This window comes from Canis lupus, chromosome 34, assembly GCF_003254725.2.
Source record: "Canis lupus dingo isolate Sandy chromosome 34, ASM325472v2, whole genome shotgun sequence".
In the NCBI taxonomy this organism is placed as follows: Eukaryota; Metazoa; Chordata; class Mammalia; order Carnivora; family Canidae; genus Canis; species Canis lupus.
This window is the reverse complement of record NC_064276.1, coordinates 8,060,509-8,076,572: the sequence shown is the minus strand read 5'-3', so window position 1 is coordinate 8,076,572 and position 16,064 is coordinate 8,060,509. Positions and strand designations below refer to the sequence as shown.

Genomic DNA, 16,064 nt, shown 5'->3' with positions numbered 1-16,064 from the left:
TATCCAAATGAATTTCTTACCAAGGTCTTAAATTACAGCCTGGTATTTTCACTACTTTTACTGATGATGTTGCCATTGAAATGAAGCTTACTGTTAATCAAATGATTGTTGTCTATGTGAATTGGACTGTTTAATAATGTGGTTATCTTGTGTATTTTAAACAGTTTAAAGTGGAGTGAAAATTTAGCAGTGTTTCATATTCTGAATACATTCATCCCCTAGAAGAGGGCAAAACATTGTGATAAACTGATCACAAAATTGCCTGTCATTTAATTTGAATAAATGGGGATGAGTTCAACGTTGGAAAAACCTAATTGTTTGGCATATTGTCCTTTCATATATTGTCTATCAGATTGAGAATCTACTTACTTCTCAAGTAGTTTATCATATAGTTTTATTAGAGTAGACTATAATGTCAAAGAATAAAGAGCCGTATGAAGATCATGTTGGTATAAATAGAATGCATTTAAAGAGAAATTCTTTTATTCCTTTTTTTCCAAGTTAGAGAAAATAGAAAAATAGTCAATATATTTATAGATACTTTTGTATAATAATGCTAATGTGTTGTCCATTTTTAGAGAGAATAGTACTCTGCATCACCAAGTGGAACAGATGCTTCAAAAAATTTCTCCTCTGCAGAAATGTCAGGAAGAATTGGGATCTTTAAAAGCAGAGCTAGAAGAGAAGAAGGTACCTATAGGAATTTTCCTACAAAGGTTTATCTTCCATAAATTAAGATCTGCTATTCACTGTCATTGGCATGAGGGAGTATTTTCTGTCTTACAGAGGAAACAAGGGATACTCAAAAATTGTTAAGTATATTCCTCTATTTAGAGACACTGAACTAGTTGGTTAATGGCTTGATCCTCACAGTAATGACTAGCTCTGTGATGCTGTGTGGGCTGCCTCTGCGTTCTTTGAGGTTCTGCAGAGGAACCTTCTAGCTGTGAATCTTTAGCACTCTGTGTGTCCTGTGTTGTTTGCCTTTTCTTATTGGTCTTGCTTTCAGTGTAAAATAACCTGCAAAAATTTAAACTTAAAGATAGATCATGTTTTCTGTTTCAAAATCAGGTTGCAGTAAAACAGTTTTTAAAAATGCTATAAACTTGTTTTTCAGTAAAACTTTGGTTTAAGTCTTCAGGGTTCTTAGGAGAGAATTCATGGCTTTTACAGATAACGTACATCAGAGGCCAGTAAAAGTTGGCTTGCCTGCCACGTGTCCTGTCCAGGCTGGAACAGTGCCTGCTTCTCAGCATGTTCTCTGAACTCTTTTCACAATGCGGCGTAGCCTGTCCGTCGTGGACTTGTGCTCTTGTAGGAATGCCACGCACCCATTGCGGGTCTTATATACTTCAGCAGTGATTGGTGTTCCTACCTCTTTTTATTTATTTATTTTTTTGTGTGTTCCTACTTCTGTTGGAAGTCTCCATTATATATTGAACTACTCGAAGAAGGTTAAACAGAAACAACCGCAACATCGAATTTTGTCTGCCTCTAATATATAACAATCTTGGCAGCTGTATCTGAGAGGAAGTGTGAGCACTAGAGTCAGAACCCAAAGAGAAATGCTCATTCTGTGACTTCAGAAAGATAAGTCAGCTTGTGGATCCTCAGACCCCCTCATCTGTGAAAGGGGGCCATAAAATCCATCTCCAAGCTATACGATCTTGCACACATTGTAATAGGATACAGCACTCAGCAACAGCTTCTTTCCCATTCCATGGTGGCCGTCAGGATGTGTATGCTGAGTGGTGGTAGCACATTTTCCCAGTTATTACGTACGATGATCTGCTTTATATTTTTTTGTAGTAGTAATGATAGCTTATATTTATTGAGCTCTAAAATTTTTTTAGATTTTGTTGAATTTTAACTGATTGGGGCAAAAATACTGGCTGTTTATTCTTAGAAAGATTTGGAGTTGCCCTAAAATTAATATGTTTTAATTTGCATAGCTTCGTTTGATGAGATTAATCATATTACATCTGTTAGGGATCTGGTTATCTCTGTTCAAACGTTCAAAGAAGATTCTTTGGTTTCCTGCCGAATATGTGTATTCATTTGGTTGATTTCTTAGGGTTAAGTGGTAGTAATTTCACTTATCAAGGTCAAAGTAAGTTCTTACTGATGGTCAGTGATTTTCAAATTGACAATAGATATCTTTTTCTTAGAGTTCTCTGAAGTTGTACCAAGATACTCACCAGGAATATGCACGTGTAAAAGAAGAATGCTTGAAAACTGATGCTCAGTAAGTTCTAAAATGATTGTGGACATACGATTTTCATTTCTGAAAATGGCTGGTCCTTAAATCAGTGCTGTCTCTCTCCTCTCTGTCTTTAGGTTGTGGGCTATAACTAACTATGATCTTTTTTTTTTAAAGATTTTATTTATTTATTCATGAGAGACGTGGAGAGAGAGAGGCAGAGACACAGGCAGAGGGAGAAGCAGGCTCCATGCAGGGAGTCCAACATGGGACTCGATCCTGGGTCTCCAGGATCACACCCTGGACTGAAGGCGGCGTTAAACCACTGAGCCACCCGGGCTGCCCTAACTATGATCTTAAACTAGTTAGTCACTCAATATTTAATCTCTAGGTCTGTAAAATGGAAATTATACCTCCCCCGAGGGATTATAAAGAAAATGGATAAGTCTCGATATGCTAAATTGCTGCACGAAGAAAGAATTCCATAAAAGTGTTTGTACATGTGCATGCACACACTTGTCTCTGTGTGTTTTCAAACATGATTGTCAGCTCCTTCCTCTGTACTAGGACTTTAACAGGTCTCCTGTGGAATGAATGTCTTCGTCACCATTAATAAAAAGAGCCGTTTGAAAACATCCAGGAGATTATAGTCCTATGATTCATAGAGCTTGTGAGCTACACACACAGTAACCTAATGTAGGCATGATGTAGTGGTACCTCAGAGGCTTTTTCTCAGTTACTTACCTTCTCTGACCCAGAAATCTATCTGGAAACTGGTGCAGCTTTCCGGCCTCTGCCTCCATTCCATTCCATAAAATGGAATTGTGAGCAGTACCACCATGCCATGCTCCCAAAAGTAACATTGCTGACACAGATGGTGGACTGGTTCTGGGAGACCCCCTGGATACTCAGCTTGGCCTAGAGATGAGGCTTCTGTGGCTCAGGGAGACTCCCAGATATGACATGCCAGAAAAATACAGATTTCTTTCTAGAAATACTACATACTGAATGGTGTATATATAAATTTGTTATATAAGTTTTTGTTATATAAATTTTATATAAATTTTACTAATTAAGATGTATCACAGATTGTTACATATATGTGTGTGTTTATATATATATATATTTTAACTTTTTTAATTTATAAATTGTCTTATTAGGAAGAAGAAATTAGAAGCCAAGGTGAAAAAGTTGGAAGGTAATTGGCACTATTGTTGTCGAGCTAATGGAAGTCATTGGTCTTCACATAGATCATTGGTAACTACAGTGTCATAGGGCTTATTGGTAGCTGAGTCATTGTATTTTCGAGGGTGCACCCTGAATGACCTTGCTAAGGTCATCTTTAGGGAGGAGTTTGAGTACTCGGCTCAGTTCCTGGATAGGAATATGGGAAGGGCATGTGGCAAGTGGTTGAAATGTTGCACACTCAAAATAATTGTAGTCCATATTTTTACCTTAAGAAGTAGCAGTCAGTAAAAGGATTTAATTTTGAAAATTGGATATTATGGGGCATTCTCATTTTTTCCTAGAATAGTGGTTAATAGTAAGAAAAGTTACCATTTTTAGTACCAGAAAACTTGATATTTTTAGATAGTGATGACACATCCATGGAAAGGTGGTGAGAAATTGCCTGCATTGAGGATGACCCCTGTGTCCCTGACCCTCCCCACCCCACTGTTTGAATATGGGCCTCTGGTCTGCACTGAATAAGCAGAGAACAGTGAGACCACAACAAGATCAGGTATGTCCTCATGTGACAGCTGATAGCCCTCCTGGGAATGGATCTCATGGTCATTTCTTGGGTTTTTTTTTTTTTCCCCCTTTTCATTGGGTATTGGGGCATGGAAATAACCAAGACTGGGGAGAGACCATGGGGCTTTGCTGGTGCCGTCTGTGCTGCACATCCATCCTTTCATTCCCGCGGGGGCTGCAGTGGGCCTCTTCCCTGCCACATCTTACTGAGCCTGCTCTTGGCTTTCTCACCATGCTGATGGTGCTCTGCTGCAGACCACGGTTCACTTTTCATTTAGAGTGTAAAATAAGAATTCAAATTTAGTTGGATCGGGCATATAAAAGAGAATTTGATGAAAATACTTTCACCCATGACTTTACCTAGATTGAGCCCAGGTTTTTAGATTTAAACTCTGTAAATATTTTCACTTTTTCCTCTGAGTTGGTTTTTGCACAAACACTGACAATATGGCAGTAAATATGACCTGAATCTGTTCTTGAATTTTTAAGTATGGCTTTCTCTTGCTGGTGTGTGGAGAAGTGTCTATCTAAGGAAATGTTTTAGAGAGATCTGAGATGCCTGTGCACTTCGGCCTATATGTAGCTTTTAGAACAGATTTCCTCTGAAGAGAAGTGTGGCCTTTATTTCCCATGTGGCAAACATTTTTTTCCCTAGTGAGTGATGTGCCATAACAACCAGGTAAAGAAATACTCAAGCTCATGAGAGGAGTCAGGAAAGGATCGTTACTATGGTGTTTTATGGGATTTTAGTTTTCATGGCAGTTGTGTGTGAACATACTTGGGTAAAGTCAGTGCTGGTTAGATTCTTAATAATATATTCGGACTTTGTGCTTCAGAACCAAAAACCAGACTGAAGAATTTACTGAAAATCCGGGAAGAGCTATGACAACACCTTATTTTTTTTTTTTAAAGATTTTATTTATTTATTCATGAGAGACACAGAGAGAGAGAGAGAGAGGCAGAGACATAGGCAGAGGGAGGAGCAGGCTCCACGCAGGGAGCCTGATGTGGGACTTGATCCTGGGACCGGACCCCAGGATCATGCCCTGGGCCAAAGGCAGGCACTAAATCACTAAGCCACCCAGGCATCCCAATGACAGTACCTTTAAAGTAGATTTAGAACCAAGGTATTAGCAGCTAGAATCATTAGCTTGTGGAAGGGAATTCCAGGAAGAGGTAACAGTATTATCAACATGGAGAAGATTGTCCCTCCTCCCCAGTACAGAGGATGGTATTCACTATATTCCGAGTTCTGAAATCTCTGAAACGTGAACACTGCTTATTGCTGAAGAGCAAGGGGGAGCTGTGCCCCTCCTTTTCGAAAGTTCATGCGTGTTGGGTTCTGGCCTGACCAGAGGGCGTAGGCTGCCCTACGCAGGGATTGCAAAGGCATCTTGGATCCTCTGCCAAGTCTGTGGTTTTATAGATAACAGTTTAAACAAAGTGTTCCTGCATTTGTCCCTGACTGAGGAAGTATTGAAGGAACAGTAACTTTTTACAAGATTTGTTTCAAAGTTTTATGAAATGAGAAAACTCTCCTTAGATGATTTATGGAGTATTTCATTCATGGTAACTAAAGTTGGTAAATTGTTGTCTTTCTTCACTGTGCTCTTTAAAGAGGCTGCTGTCAAGCAAACACAGGACTTCAAGCAGCTGAGGAATGAAAAGAAAATACTTGAAAAGGAATTTAAGAAGACCCAGGTAATAGATAATAGTGTCCACCCAGGTGACGCTCCTGGCCCCCTTGGGGCTTTTGGCATCCTCCTCAGGCAGGAGTCAGGAACGGGGCCACCTGGTGACAGTGGTCTGCGCCACCGCTGGGCTGCCCCCCCTTACTGTGTATGGGGCATCTGTCCTCCCTGCCCCTTACAAATACCATCAGCACTTTGTTTCCACAGGAACGACTCGACGAATTTTCTAAACAGAAAAATGAAAAGGGTGAGTATTCACTTACTGGTTACTTAAAAATTCTGTTTTGACATGTAATATTCTTTATTAACTGTTTTTCCCATGTTTTAGAGTTGAGACATATTGGAACACAAATTTCAAGTGATTCCTACGGAAGCATAGATAAAAGTGAGTATATCACAGATTCTTTTTTAATTTCTGTGCATTGCTTTCAGGGGCTTGGGAAGTTGTCGCTCTTACCTGTAATTGCAGAAGTTCTAGGGTTTAGCAGATGTTTGTGTTGGAGAAGTCCTATCCCATTTTATGTCTTTGTCAGATCTATTGTATGTGTTCTCTGATCAGATAATCCAGTGAATGAAAGCATTGAAAAGCAGTATTGTTTGGGAAAGGAAGACTAGCCTGTGGTATAATTTCCATACTTTAAGATAAATAAGTATAGTTTTTTATTAGATTACAATTTGCCAAATTAATCTGTAAAATTTCTTAGGTGTGAAATATATAAAAATTATTAAGGTCAGGCAGGAAAGCTGGAGTCAAGACCCTATAGTGTATTTTTGGACAGAAGAATTTAGGGACGGCTAAGCGTTATAAGGGATAATAAGACAGTAGTCTTGGAGCAAGGGTAATCACAGACATTTCAGTATTCATTTTATCAGCAGAGTGTTATCATAGGTAAGGAGATATAACACCGGATGCCGAGAAATTGAAGTTTTTCCTGTAATATTTCTCTTTATTAGTTGTGTGATCCTTGACCGTTTACTTCTCTGTGTTTTGTTCTTCATTCTTAAAAAGAATATTATGGATTTCTGCTCTACTTATATCTCACACTTTCCTGGTAGAGATGGAATTAAAATGATAAATAAGTAAATAATGATATTTTCATGTCACTGATGTATTATTTCTCCTCTAAATGGAGACTACTAAAACCACTTGCGTCCTTCCCACAAGAATATAGTGTCTTTTCAGAAGCTTCCTTTACCTTGTCTCTTCATCCTTTACTTTGGTTTTTAATTGAGCACAAGATCACTATTCCCTGGGTTCAAGGCTTTAATAGTTACCACCTTTCCCTTGCCTGGGACTGTGGCTACCACATAGTTACATGTGCTTCAGCACTCTTCTCAGTCGCCCGTGTGTAGAGCCAGGCTCTGAGTTGTAGGTAGCTGCCCAGAGGAGTGGAGGGCTCACCCAGCCTGGCTCTCCCAGCCATAGTCAGCTGCTGCTTTCATCATCTTCTCTTTTGGACTGATGGATTTGTTTTAGGATTTGACTGTTCTCAAACCATACTATTTAAAACTGAACCCTCCCACCACGTCCCCATGGTTGCTCTCTATCCTGGCATTCTGTTTTATCTACCCTTAGCGTGGGTGGATAGTGTCTCCCATACATTTAACTTCTTCCAGATAAGGGTGTGAAGTCTTTGGGAACTTATTTTTTTTTTTAAGATAGATGATAGATAGATAGATAGATAGATAGATAGATAGATAGATAGATAGATTGATTTATTTATTATTTATTTATTTATTTATTTATTTATTTATTTATTTATTTATTTATTTATTTATTTATGAGAGAGAGAGGCAGAGACACAGGCAGAGGGAAAAGCAGGCTCCATGCCAAGAGCCCGATGTGGGACTCGATCCCGGGACTCCAGGATCAAGCCCTGTGCCAAAGGCAGGCGCTAAACCGCTGAGCCACCTAGGGATCCCCTGGGAACTTGTTAATTATTCACCTGTGGTCCTTGGGGGATTTAATTCCTAATGCCTAGATATATCTTTAACACTTTTCTCTCATGATACAGGTGACCCTTTAGCAGCACTGGTTTGAACTGCGCGCAAATCCACTTCTATATGGGTTTTTTTTTGTTTGTTTTTATAAATACAGTGTGCAGTACTGTGAATGTATTTTCCTTATCGTTTTTTAACAACATTTCCTTTCTTCTAGCTTACTTCGTTGTAAGAATATAATATATGATGCATATAGTATATAAGATATTATTGCCTATCAGGAGAGCTTCTGGTTCACACTGGGCTGTTAGTAACTAGGTTTTAAGGGAGTCGCAGTTGCATTTAGATTTTCAGTGGTGCAGGGCATCAGTGCCCTTGACCCCATGTTCAAAGCTCATGTGTACTTCTGAAAGAAATTAACAAGTTAGAAAGTGTGCTGGGTTTACTGCACTTTTTCAAAAGGCCACCTGAATGACACACTTGCCTTTCCTTCTAAATTCCATGAGAGATGACAGTAAATAAAAGAAATATTCTCCTTTAGAGTTAAAAAGTTTACTGTCAGTGGAAGAACATGTAAAGCAGTTGGAATCAGTTGGTGATGAAACCTACAATTACAGAGAAAATAGCAGGCCTCAGAAAGCAAGTTTGATTGTAGAAGGCCTACATTTTTTTCAAATCAAAGGCATAGGGAGTGGGAGATGGAGCAGGACATTTGTGGTTTGCCAGGTATCGGATTCGGAGTGAAGAATGTGTAGCCTTCAGAAACAGCTTATGGCATTTGTCCACATGTTGTGGCCCAAAATTTAGTCCTGTGAAGTATCATTTACAACATAGGAGGCACTGAATGAGCGTGGATATAAGAAAATCAGAAAATTGGGTAGTTACGGCTGCTTTGAAAGATAGCCACTCCTGTTTGAAGAAAATGAGATGCTACATTCTCTGTGTAAATCCTCAAAACTGCCTCACTCTGCATCCCTATAGGCAGGGTCCTATAGGTCCATGAAATGAGAACCTTCATTTATTGTCAGAGGAATGTAGGGTAAAGAAGTATACATGGCTCTCAAAGGTGTCCTGCTTCAACTTTTTGTTGAAAACTGAGAAGCAGCAGCCATGAGAAAGAAAGGCACCAGCTCAAGGAGAAAAACCCTGAGGAAATGGTATTAAATCATGAATGGGACGGAAGAAAGTGCTAAGAATAGAGTTAGTGTCCTTAGAGCATCAGCTCCTGCTATGAAATTGACCCAGTGGGGTTCTCAAGTATGAAAAACAAAATCGTAGATGTCACGGTGATCACCCATCAGGATCACCCTTAGGACAGAGTCCTAAGAAGAGAAGATCAGCAAGAAATGTGTAAAGGACACTTCTCAGAGCAGGGCACACACATAATATTTATATTAGAAAGGCCTTTCAGGTGTTGAACATAGTTTTTGTGTACAATCTTCATTTCTGGCATGTTAGTAGGAAGCATTTTTAAAATTAAATGAAGTGGAAAGATTGTAGAGAGATGGATAGAGAAATTTTGAGCAAATGCTAACTTGAAAGCGGTAACTAGGCAAAAAGTAATGCAAGCCTAGAAGTGAATTTACATGAATTAAAAAGGAAATATTCAGGTTGATTAAAGGTACGATTCACTATAAAGATGCTACTATCATAGACATAAAGCATGAAACTGTCAGGTAAAATGCCTAGAAATTCTAGAATAGTCCTATTGTTTCCATGAGAGACTTTAGTATGTTTCTTAAAGGCCGCGATTTATAAAAGCAGATAAAATAGGTAGAATTAGATTTGTGATTTCAGGATTGATGATTTACATCTAACTCTTTGAAATCATAAACCTAGAATTCTCTAAAATACTTTCAGACATATATGAAAGCTGCCTCTCTACTAGACAACAGAAACTCCAGCCTAATACATTATTAATATTCTGATATTTAATAAGATATTAATAAGATTGTCTTCTCCCCTTTCCCCAAAACTTCACAATTTTCCAAACCCGTCTGGTAAGTGATCATGCATTAACACAAACCAACTCCTCTTGGATAGCAGAGAACATAAAAACTGAAATAATATACCGTAGGGCAGTATTGAAATCTCTGAGATTCTGAGAGTATGGAATTCATAAGCATGAATGGTCTTATGTGATTATTTTAGAAAGGGAGAACTATAGAAATGGAATGCCAGGAAAGTAGGAAAATGCAACAGAAACTGGGGAAGAGTGGAAAGAATGGGTTGATGAAGAAGAAAATCTAAGTTAATGAAATAGACAAAGCAGTTGATCTTGGCCCATTAAAACAAACAGCGGGATCTTTGCAGGGCTGTTGCGACCGACAGCCTTTCAGTAAGTCTGATCAAGAAAGAAGGAACAGAAGCACAGAAGCACCATGACTGAGGAAGCTTAGGGAAAAGCCGCAGTGCGAGAATTTCCGAATTCACATGTTCAGATCTGATCATGTTTGTGAAATGGACCATTTTCAAGGAAAACATGCTCAGACTGGCTTGGGGTAGTTGTTGGAATCCTGAACATTAAAGTAACACAGAAGAAATTTTAATAAAGATCTAACACCATATAAGATCTGAAGGACTTACACATGAGTTCTGTAAGGGCTGTGGTGAATAAAACTAAAGTCTTTATTGTTATTTTGTCTTAGAACAATTCCATGTCATTGTCTCAAGTGCAAGTGGCCCCAGAGCCAGCTAAATGTGACACATGCACACCCTCAGGACTCAGAGCGCTGTCACTTAGGAATATATAGTTGCAAAGGTACCAAATGGAATTTGGAAAACTCTGTTTTGTAGTAATAGAGAACACAGACACATTATGATGTAGGGATTTAGCTCACGAAAACCACAACCACTGGTTAAGAGAAAAACGTGATCATCTCAATTCAGCACCAGTGCCTCATAAAAAACAAAATATTGGGTGAGGTAATAGAAAAACACGTTTATTTATTTATTTCACATTTTGAAATTGAGAAAGGTGAAAGCTGAAAAGCCTAGTCATGACTCAGAAGCAGGCACACATGCTTTTTGTTCCCTCCATTCTGTATGCGCTGGGAGCCCTACGCAGTACAGCAGAGCCAACACAAAATAGCAGGAGCTGTAAATACTGATAAGGAAGAGTCAAAATTGTCCAGTTTCAAATGATGAGACTGTCTTTGTAGACTCAACTGGAATATAGGTACAGGAGTTTGGTAGAGTGGTGTTACATACTGTGAGTACACCCAGTGTGCCATCATTAACCTATCAGAATGAGGTCTGGGTGAGAACAGCCCATTAGGTGACAGAGCCATCATGTCTAGGCAGAGAAAAAAGCTACAAGCAGTGTGCTGGGCCTCTGTGAGGAAGCCTGTAAAGCTCCTGAAGAGCATGAAAGACCAGAACATGTAAATGAACACTGTTCCTGGATCAGAGGCTCGTAGTGTAAAAGATGGGAGTTTCCCCCACATATATTTATGGAGTTCAGTCTTACTCAAATCCTGCCGGTGTTTTATACAGGAAAGGACAAGCAGATGGCAAAAGCTTATCAGGATAGAATAGATACTCAGAATAATCAAGTTTTTGGAAAGGAAAAACCTGAGCAAAGCTCCTGCCCACACAGATGGTAAAACGTAATTGTGACGGTATGGTGAAAGCATACTGTTCGTGTGGCACTTAACAAATCAGTGGAGCACAAGTACAGAAACGCGGAGGCCTAAGATTCTGATATAGACAGGATTTTATAGGATTGGGGAAAGACGTGCAGTTTGACTTAATGAGCTTTTCTCTTCACAGCCAAGTAATGAAGCCCCTGTAAGGGTTTTTTCCAGCTCTACTGGGAATGGAGAATTCTGTTTTGATTTGTCAGATTAGAAGTAGTGAACGAGTACTCAGTTAAAATAGGCATAGCTCTGCTTAACAGCCTCCATAGGAATAGAAAAGTAACTTTCTCTCTTTTTTTTTAAGGTTCCTTGTTTGCTGCTTTGGGTATACGTAATAAGCAGGGATCCTGGTCAGGTCATTTAAGCAAAGGGGATTACAGTATTTGGAAGCAGGCTTTTGGGTAGGTTAAATCACAATGTAGATAAGTTACTTGATCATAGAATTTTGGATCTCAAGAATGGATGTGCCTCATACACAGCGACAGTCAGAAGGTGATTGGTCTCAGGAGAGCTTGCCTGTTACTATGTCCTCCTCACCATTTATCCTGGTCCGCTCTTTGTAGTGATGAGTTTGCCAGCCTAAATAGGGCTGACCTATTTCAGAGTTGAGTTCCTAGAGATATTTTGGGTTAAAAGGTTGGTCTTTTATCCTTTCTAGAACTGGATTAAAGATTTCAGTATTTTCAACAAATGCTTCAGGCTAAGTAGAACGGCAAGGAAACTGTAATAGAACTGGAGATGGCCTGAAATTACCTAATACTTAAAGCTTATTTTTAGTTGAATTTTTATCAGTATAGCTGGTCTTTTCATGCACATTTGACCACAGCTAGTCATACTTAAATTTTTATGAATATTTTTTTTATTCTGGGAGATTTTAGGGAATATATATATTATATATGTATATTATATATATTATATATATGTATATTATATATATAGTATATATATAAATGTTAAGCTCACTTTAAAACCATAGTATCATATTCTTAATGTTATATGAACTTTATTAGGTCTGTCTTAGTTACAACAATCTGAATTCACAGATTATTGAGGATCCAGATCTGTAGAAATGTGTACCTTTCAACCTGAACCAATGATTCTTAACTATTGTAGGAATCCTGACCCCTTTGAAAATTTATAAAAATTCCAGTGCTTTCACTTTCCTTCTAAAAGTATGTGCTTCTCCATGTCTGCTCATTTGTGTGATGGTCTCTTCCTTTCTAAGTGTTTATACACCCATATTTTTGTCTCCCTCCCTGTTACCCTTTAAGACTATTACGGATTTTCTATTATCCACAAAACCCCCAGGTTAGTTACAGCACGGCCAATTCCTTTTTATTTTTTTCTTCCTTAAGATTTTAAAAGTTATCTCTGCACCCACTGTGGGGCTTGAACTTACAACCGCCAGATCACTAGTTGCACGCTGTACTGGCTGAGCCAGCCAGGCACCCCAGCATGGTCAATTCTGATGGGTTTTCTGACACCCTCATGTTACTGAAGTGTGCCTCTCTGCTGTTGTTCGTTGTAAACACAGAGCCAGCATAGCATCTTTTATATCGGTCATTATATTGGTGCTTCTGTCCCTCATCTCTTACCACTTTCTTTAGAAAGTGCCAAGGATGGGTGTTAGTTCATACATACAGAAAGATGATAAAGACCTTGACCAGCAAGTAGATTTGGTCTTTTGAGTCCTGGGCCCTCCTAGTCCCCTCACCCCTGGGAAAAAAACAAAACAAAACAAAACAAAACAAAAACAAGCCCATATTCAGCCTTGAGTGTTCAGCTGGAGCCTCTCAGGCCTTCCCGTCCACAGCTTAGCTAGTTACAGATGGTGCTTGAATTTAGGGAAGAAGCCTTAGTGCCTAGCTGTCTGCCCAGCCCCTCAGAAGTCTTGATTTCTCAGGTGTATGTTTTGTCCTTGTGTGTAGATCAAGCTAAATGGCATGTCTTTAATATCTTACTCTCTTTCATAGGAAAGGTAAAACTACTCCTGAAGGAACTCTGGCTCTGCATCAATACCACACACAGACTACCTGGCGAAGGCAGCAGATGTGTCATAGGTGAGAGAGAAGCTTCAAGAAGAACATTTCATGCATGAAAGTAGAAATGCTTACCAGGGGCATTATATACCTCTAGCTTCTCCTGTGTCCTGAATCTGACGTTGAAAGAGTGAAGTAAACTAGAACGAGTACTTTCAGTTACAGGGCTTCTTTCCCTTCAGCTGGCTTCTAGTCTCTTCCGCAAGTGCAGCTTTCATCAGAGGACATGTGAAGAAGCTGGTGAGACTCACAGTGGGGCGTGTGGGGCAGGAACACGCAGAGGATGGGGAGGCTTTTGATGTTTTCTGAATCATTTCATGAGTGTCATCCACCCATCATTCATCCATCCTGGCTGAAGTTACTTCTGTAACTTCCTCATTCCTTTGGTTGAACTGTTGGCAGCCGATCTACTGCACGTTCACGGTCTCCTGAAAAACACTGGTGTTGTCCCATAAGAAACAGTTTCCTTTCATGCTGTCACGTCAGGTTATTACTCTGCAGCACCATCCGCTGACACATTTTCAGATTTGACTTCATCTGTGGGCTCTCTTGGTCTGTAGGCAGAGCTGTGGCACCTTCTGTCGTGCTCTCAGTTATACTCTACTGGGAATTTAAGATTTGGAAATCGATGTTAGTCCCCCAGAGTGGATAGGAAAAGGTAGCTGTCCTGCTGTCCTGCTGTCCTGCATAAGATATCAAAGTGCTCCTTACTTTTTTTTTCTTTTTTTCACGTAACTGGTTTCTTATGATGAGCTGCATTGAATTCACAGATCATTAAGAATCTAAATCTGTAGAGATGTGTACCGGTTTTTCTTTTTTTTTTATTTTTTTTTAATTTTTATTTATTTATGATAGTCACAGAGAGAGAGAGAGAGGCAGAGACACAGGCAGAGGGAGAAGCAGGCTCCATGCACCGGGAGCCCGATGTGGGATTCGATCCCGGGTCTCCAGAATCGCGCCCTGGGCCAAAGGCAGGCGCCAAACTGCTGCACCACCCAGGGATCCCTGTACCGGTTTTTCCCATAGGCTTCTGAAGGCAGAGTTTCCTCAGAAAACTGTTACCAGGCAAGTTGCTGATTCTCACTTGTGCTTGACTGAGAGCTCATGAAGTTTTGTGACGTGGAGAGAGGTCTGTTGGGTCAATTGTCACGTGCTGCGTGGGGCACTGTTGATCCAGGCAGGGGGTAAGGGGTGCCTGCGTCTCCTGAGCCAGCCTCTGCGCTCACAGCCTGTGTATTGGTCTGTTCAGGGAGAAGCAGCCTGGGCTCCTCTTAGCCCGCATCAGTGCCTTAGTAGTCATATTTATCCTGAGCACTTCATGTTGTTCAAGGTGTGAAAAAGGCTTTCCATTTAGTAATTTCATGTTTTTATTTAAAACAAACTATTTTGAGGGATAAGCGTATTGCATAATGTTAACTTTTTCAAGTAGAAAGGGAAAAAACATGACATCTTTGAAATCTTCAATCTTAAAACATACTTTTTAAAAATTTTTTTTTGTTTTTATATGAGAAATTTTACAAAAACAGTGCAGAGAATTCCCTTAGACTTCTCATCCAGATTCCTCTGAATTTAACCCTTGGCATAAGACTGTTAACCAAGCCAAAACTCACGTGGCTGTCTCCAGTTGTGTGTTATTCCCTGGACCCCCTGTTGCATGTCGCGCCCCCAGTTTGGCAGTTCCTCTGTGTCACTTTGTCCCATGTCTTTCCCACTTTGCAGAGAGGAAGTTTTGTAGGAAGCCTGTCAGTTTTGGCTTGTGTGCTGTTTTCTCATTTAGGTGAAGACTGTATTTACAGCGAGAACTCCACAGTAATGCCCTTGTGCTCTGCTCTGGGAGCGGTTTGGGGGGACGGATGACACGAGGTGGCGGTGGGACTGCTTGTTCGAGGCGGTGTCTGCCTGGTGGCTTCATCGTTAACATTACCATGAATTATCTTGAGAGAGACTCTTGGATACTGCACATAGTCTCTCTCTCTCCTGATCTAGCCCACTGATTTTAGCAGCCACTGACAAAGCCTGTGTGCCATGATTACTACTTAGTCTAATAGTGATTTTGTATTTCTCTCATTCCTTCTACATTAATTAATTGGAGTTTTTTCTTTTGTGCATTATAATTCATAACTACCATTCTTTATTTCATCGTTTAGATTGGTCCAGCTTTGGTTATTGGCACCGTCTTCAGGTTGACTCCTGGGCCCTTGAGGCATACCCCAACCTGTTTTGAGAACTTCTTTCTGCCTCATCAAGATATTTCAGGCCCAGTTGTCAGTCACATCACCAGGGAGTCTTGAGTCCTTATGTAAAACATATTTTTGAAGTTTTCAGGTATGACAAATGGTCATTTCCAGTTATTCCCCAAGACCCAAATATCTTCACTGACAATTCATACCATTGCAGTTCACCAAAATTGAGACACCCCCCTCCCCCCGCCCCCTGACCACTGGCTTTTTCCAATAGTTTTTGTATTGCTTGGTAATCCAAAGATTGTGCGTGACTTGCGTCGAGTCCCATAATTTGAGCATTGTACGAGTATGGTTATTGGGTAGGCTTAACACTGACTGATGTTTGATTGCTTTTCAGACAGAGGAAATTGTGTTCCCTGTCAGGCTCTGCACAAAGCTGTGTCTCCTAATGCTGCTGGTTGTATGGACAGATAGTTGCTGACAGAAGGAGCATGCTGTGCAAGCCTGTTCCCACCATCGCCATGCTTTTCTGCCCCTGTGCCTTGCTGCCCCTGGGCCCCAGGCCTCACCTCCATCTGCCTGTCTGCCTTCCTGTCCTTGTTGTGAGGGAGGTGAGCCTA

At 40.1% G+C, this 16,064-nt stretch overlaps 1 protein-coding gene across 2 annotated transcripts in view; it reads left to right on the top strand.

The window, feature by feature from the left end:
• Positions 1–16,064, top strand: part of ICE1 (interactor of little elongation complex ELL subunit 1) — a 58,456-nt gene that overhangs the window by 16,300 nt on the left and 26,092 nt on the right. For both annotated transcript variants that reach the window (XM_025451191.3, XM_025451192.3), the window contains 7 exons: positions 579–690; positions 2,169–2,245; positions 3,361–3,398; positions 5,571–5,653; positions 5,851–5,890; positions 5,972–6,028; positions 13,196–13,282. In XM_025451191.3, the coding sequence (XP_025306976.3) occupies positions 579–690; positions 2,169–2,245; positions 3,361–3,398; positions 5,571–5,653; positions 5,851–5,890; positions 5,972–6,028; positions 13,196–13,282 (494 nt within the window). The remainder of the gene's footprint in view (positions 1–578; positions 691–2,168; positions 2,246–3,360; positions 3,399–5,570; positions 5,654–5,850; positions 5,891–5,971; positions 6,029–13,195; positions 13,283–16,064) is intronic.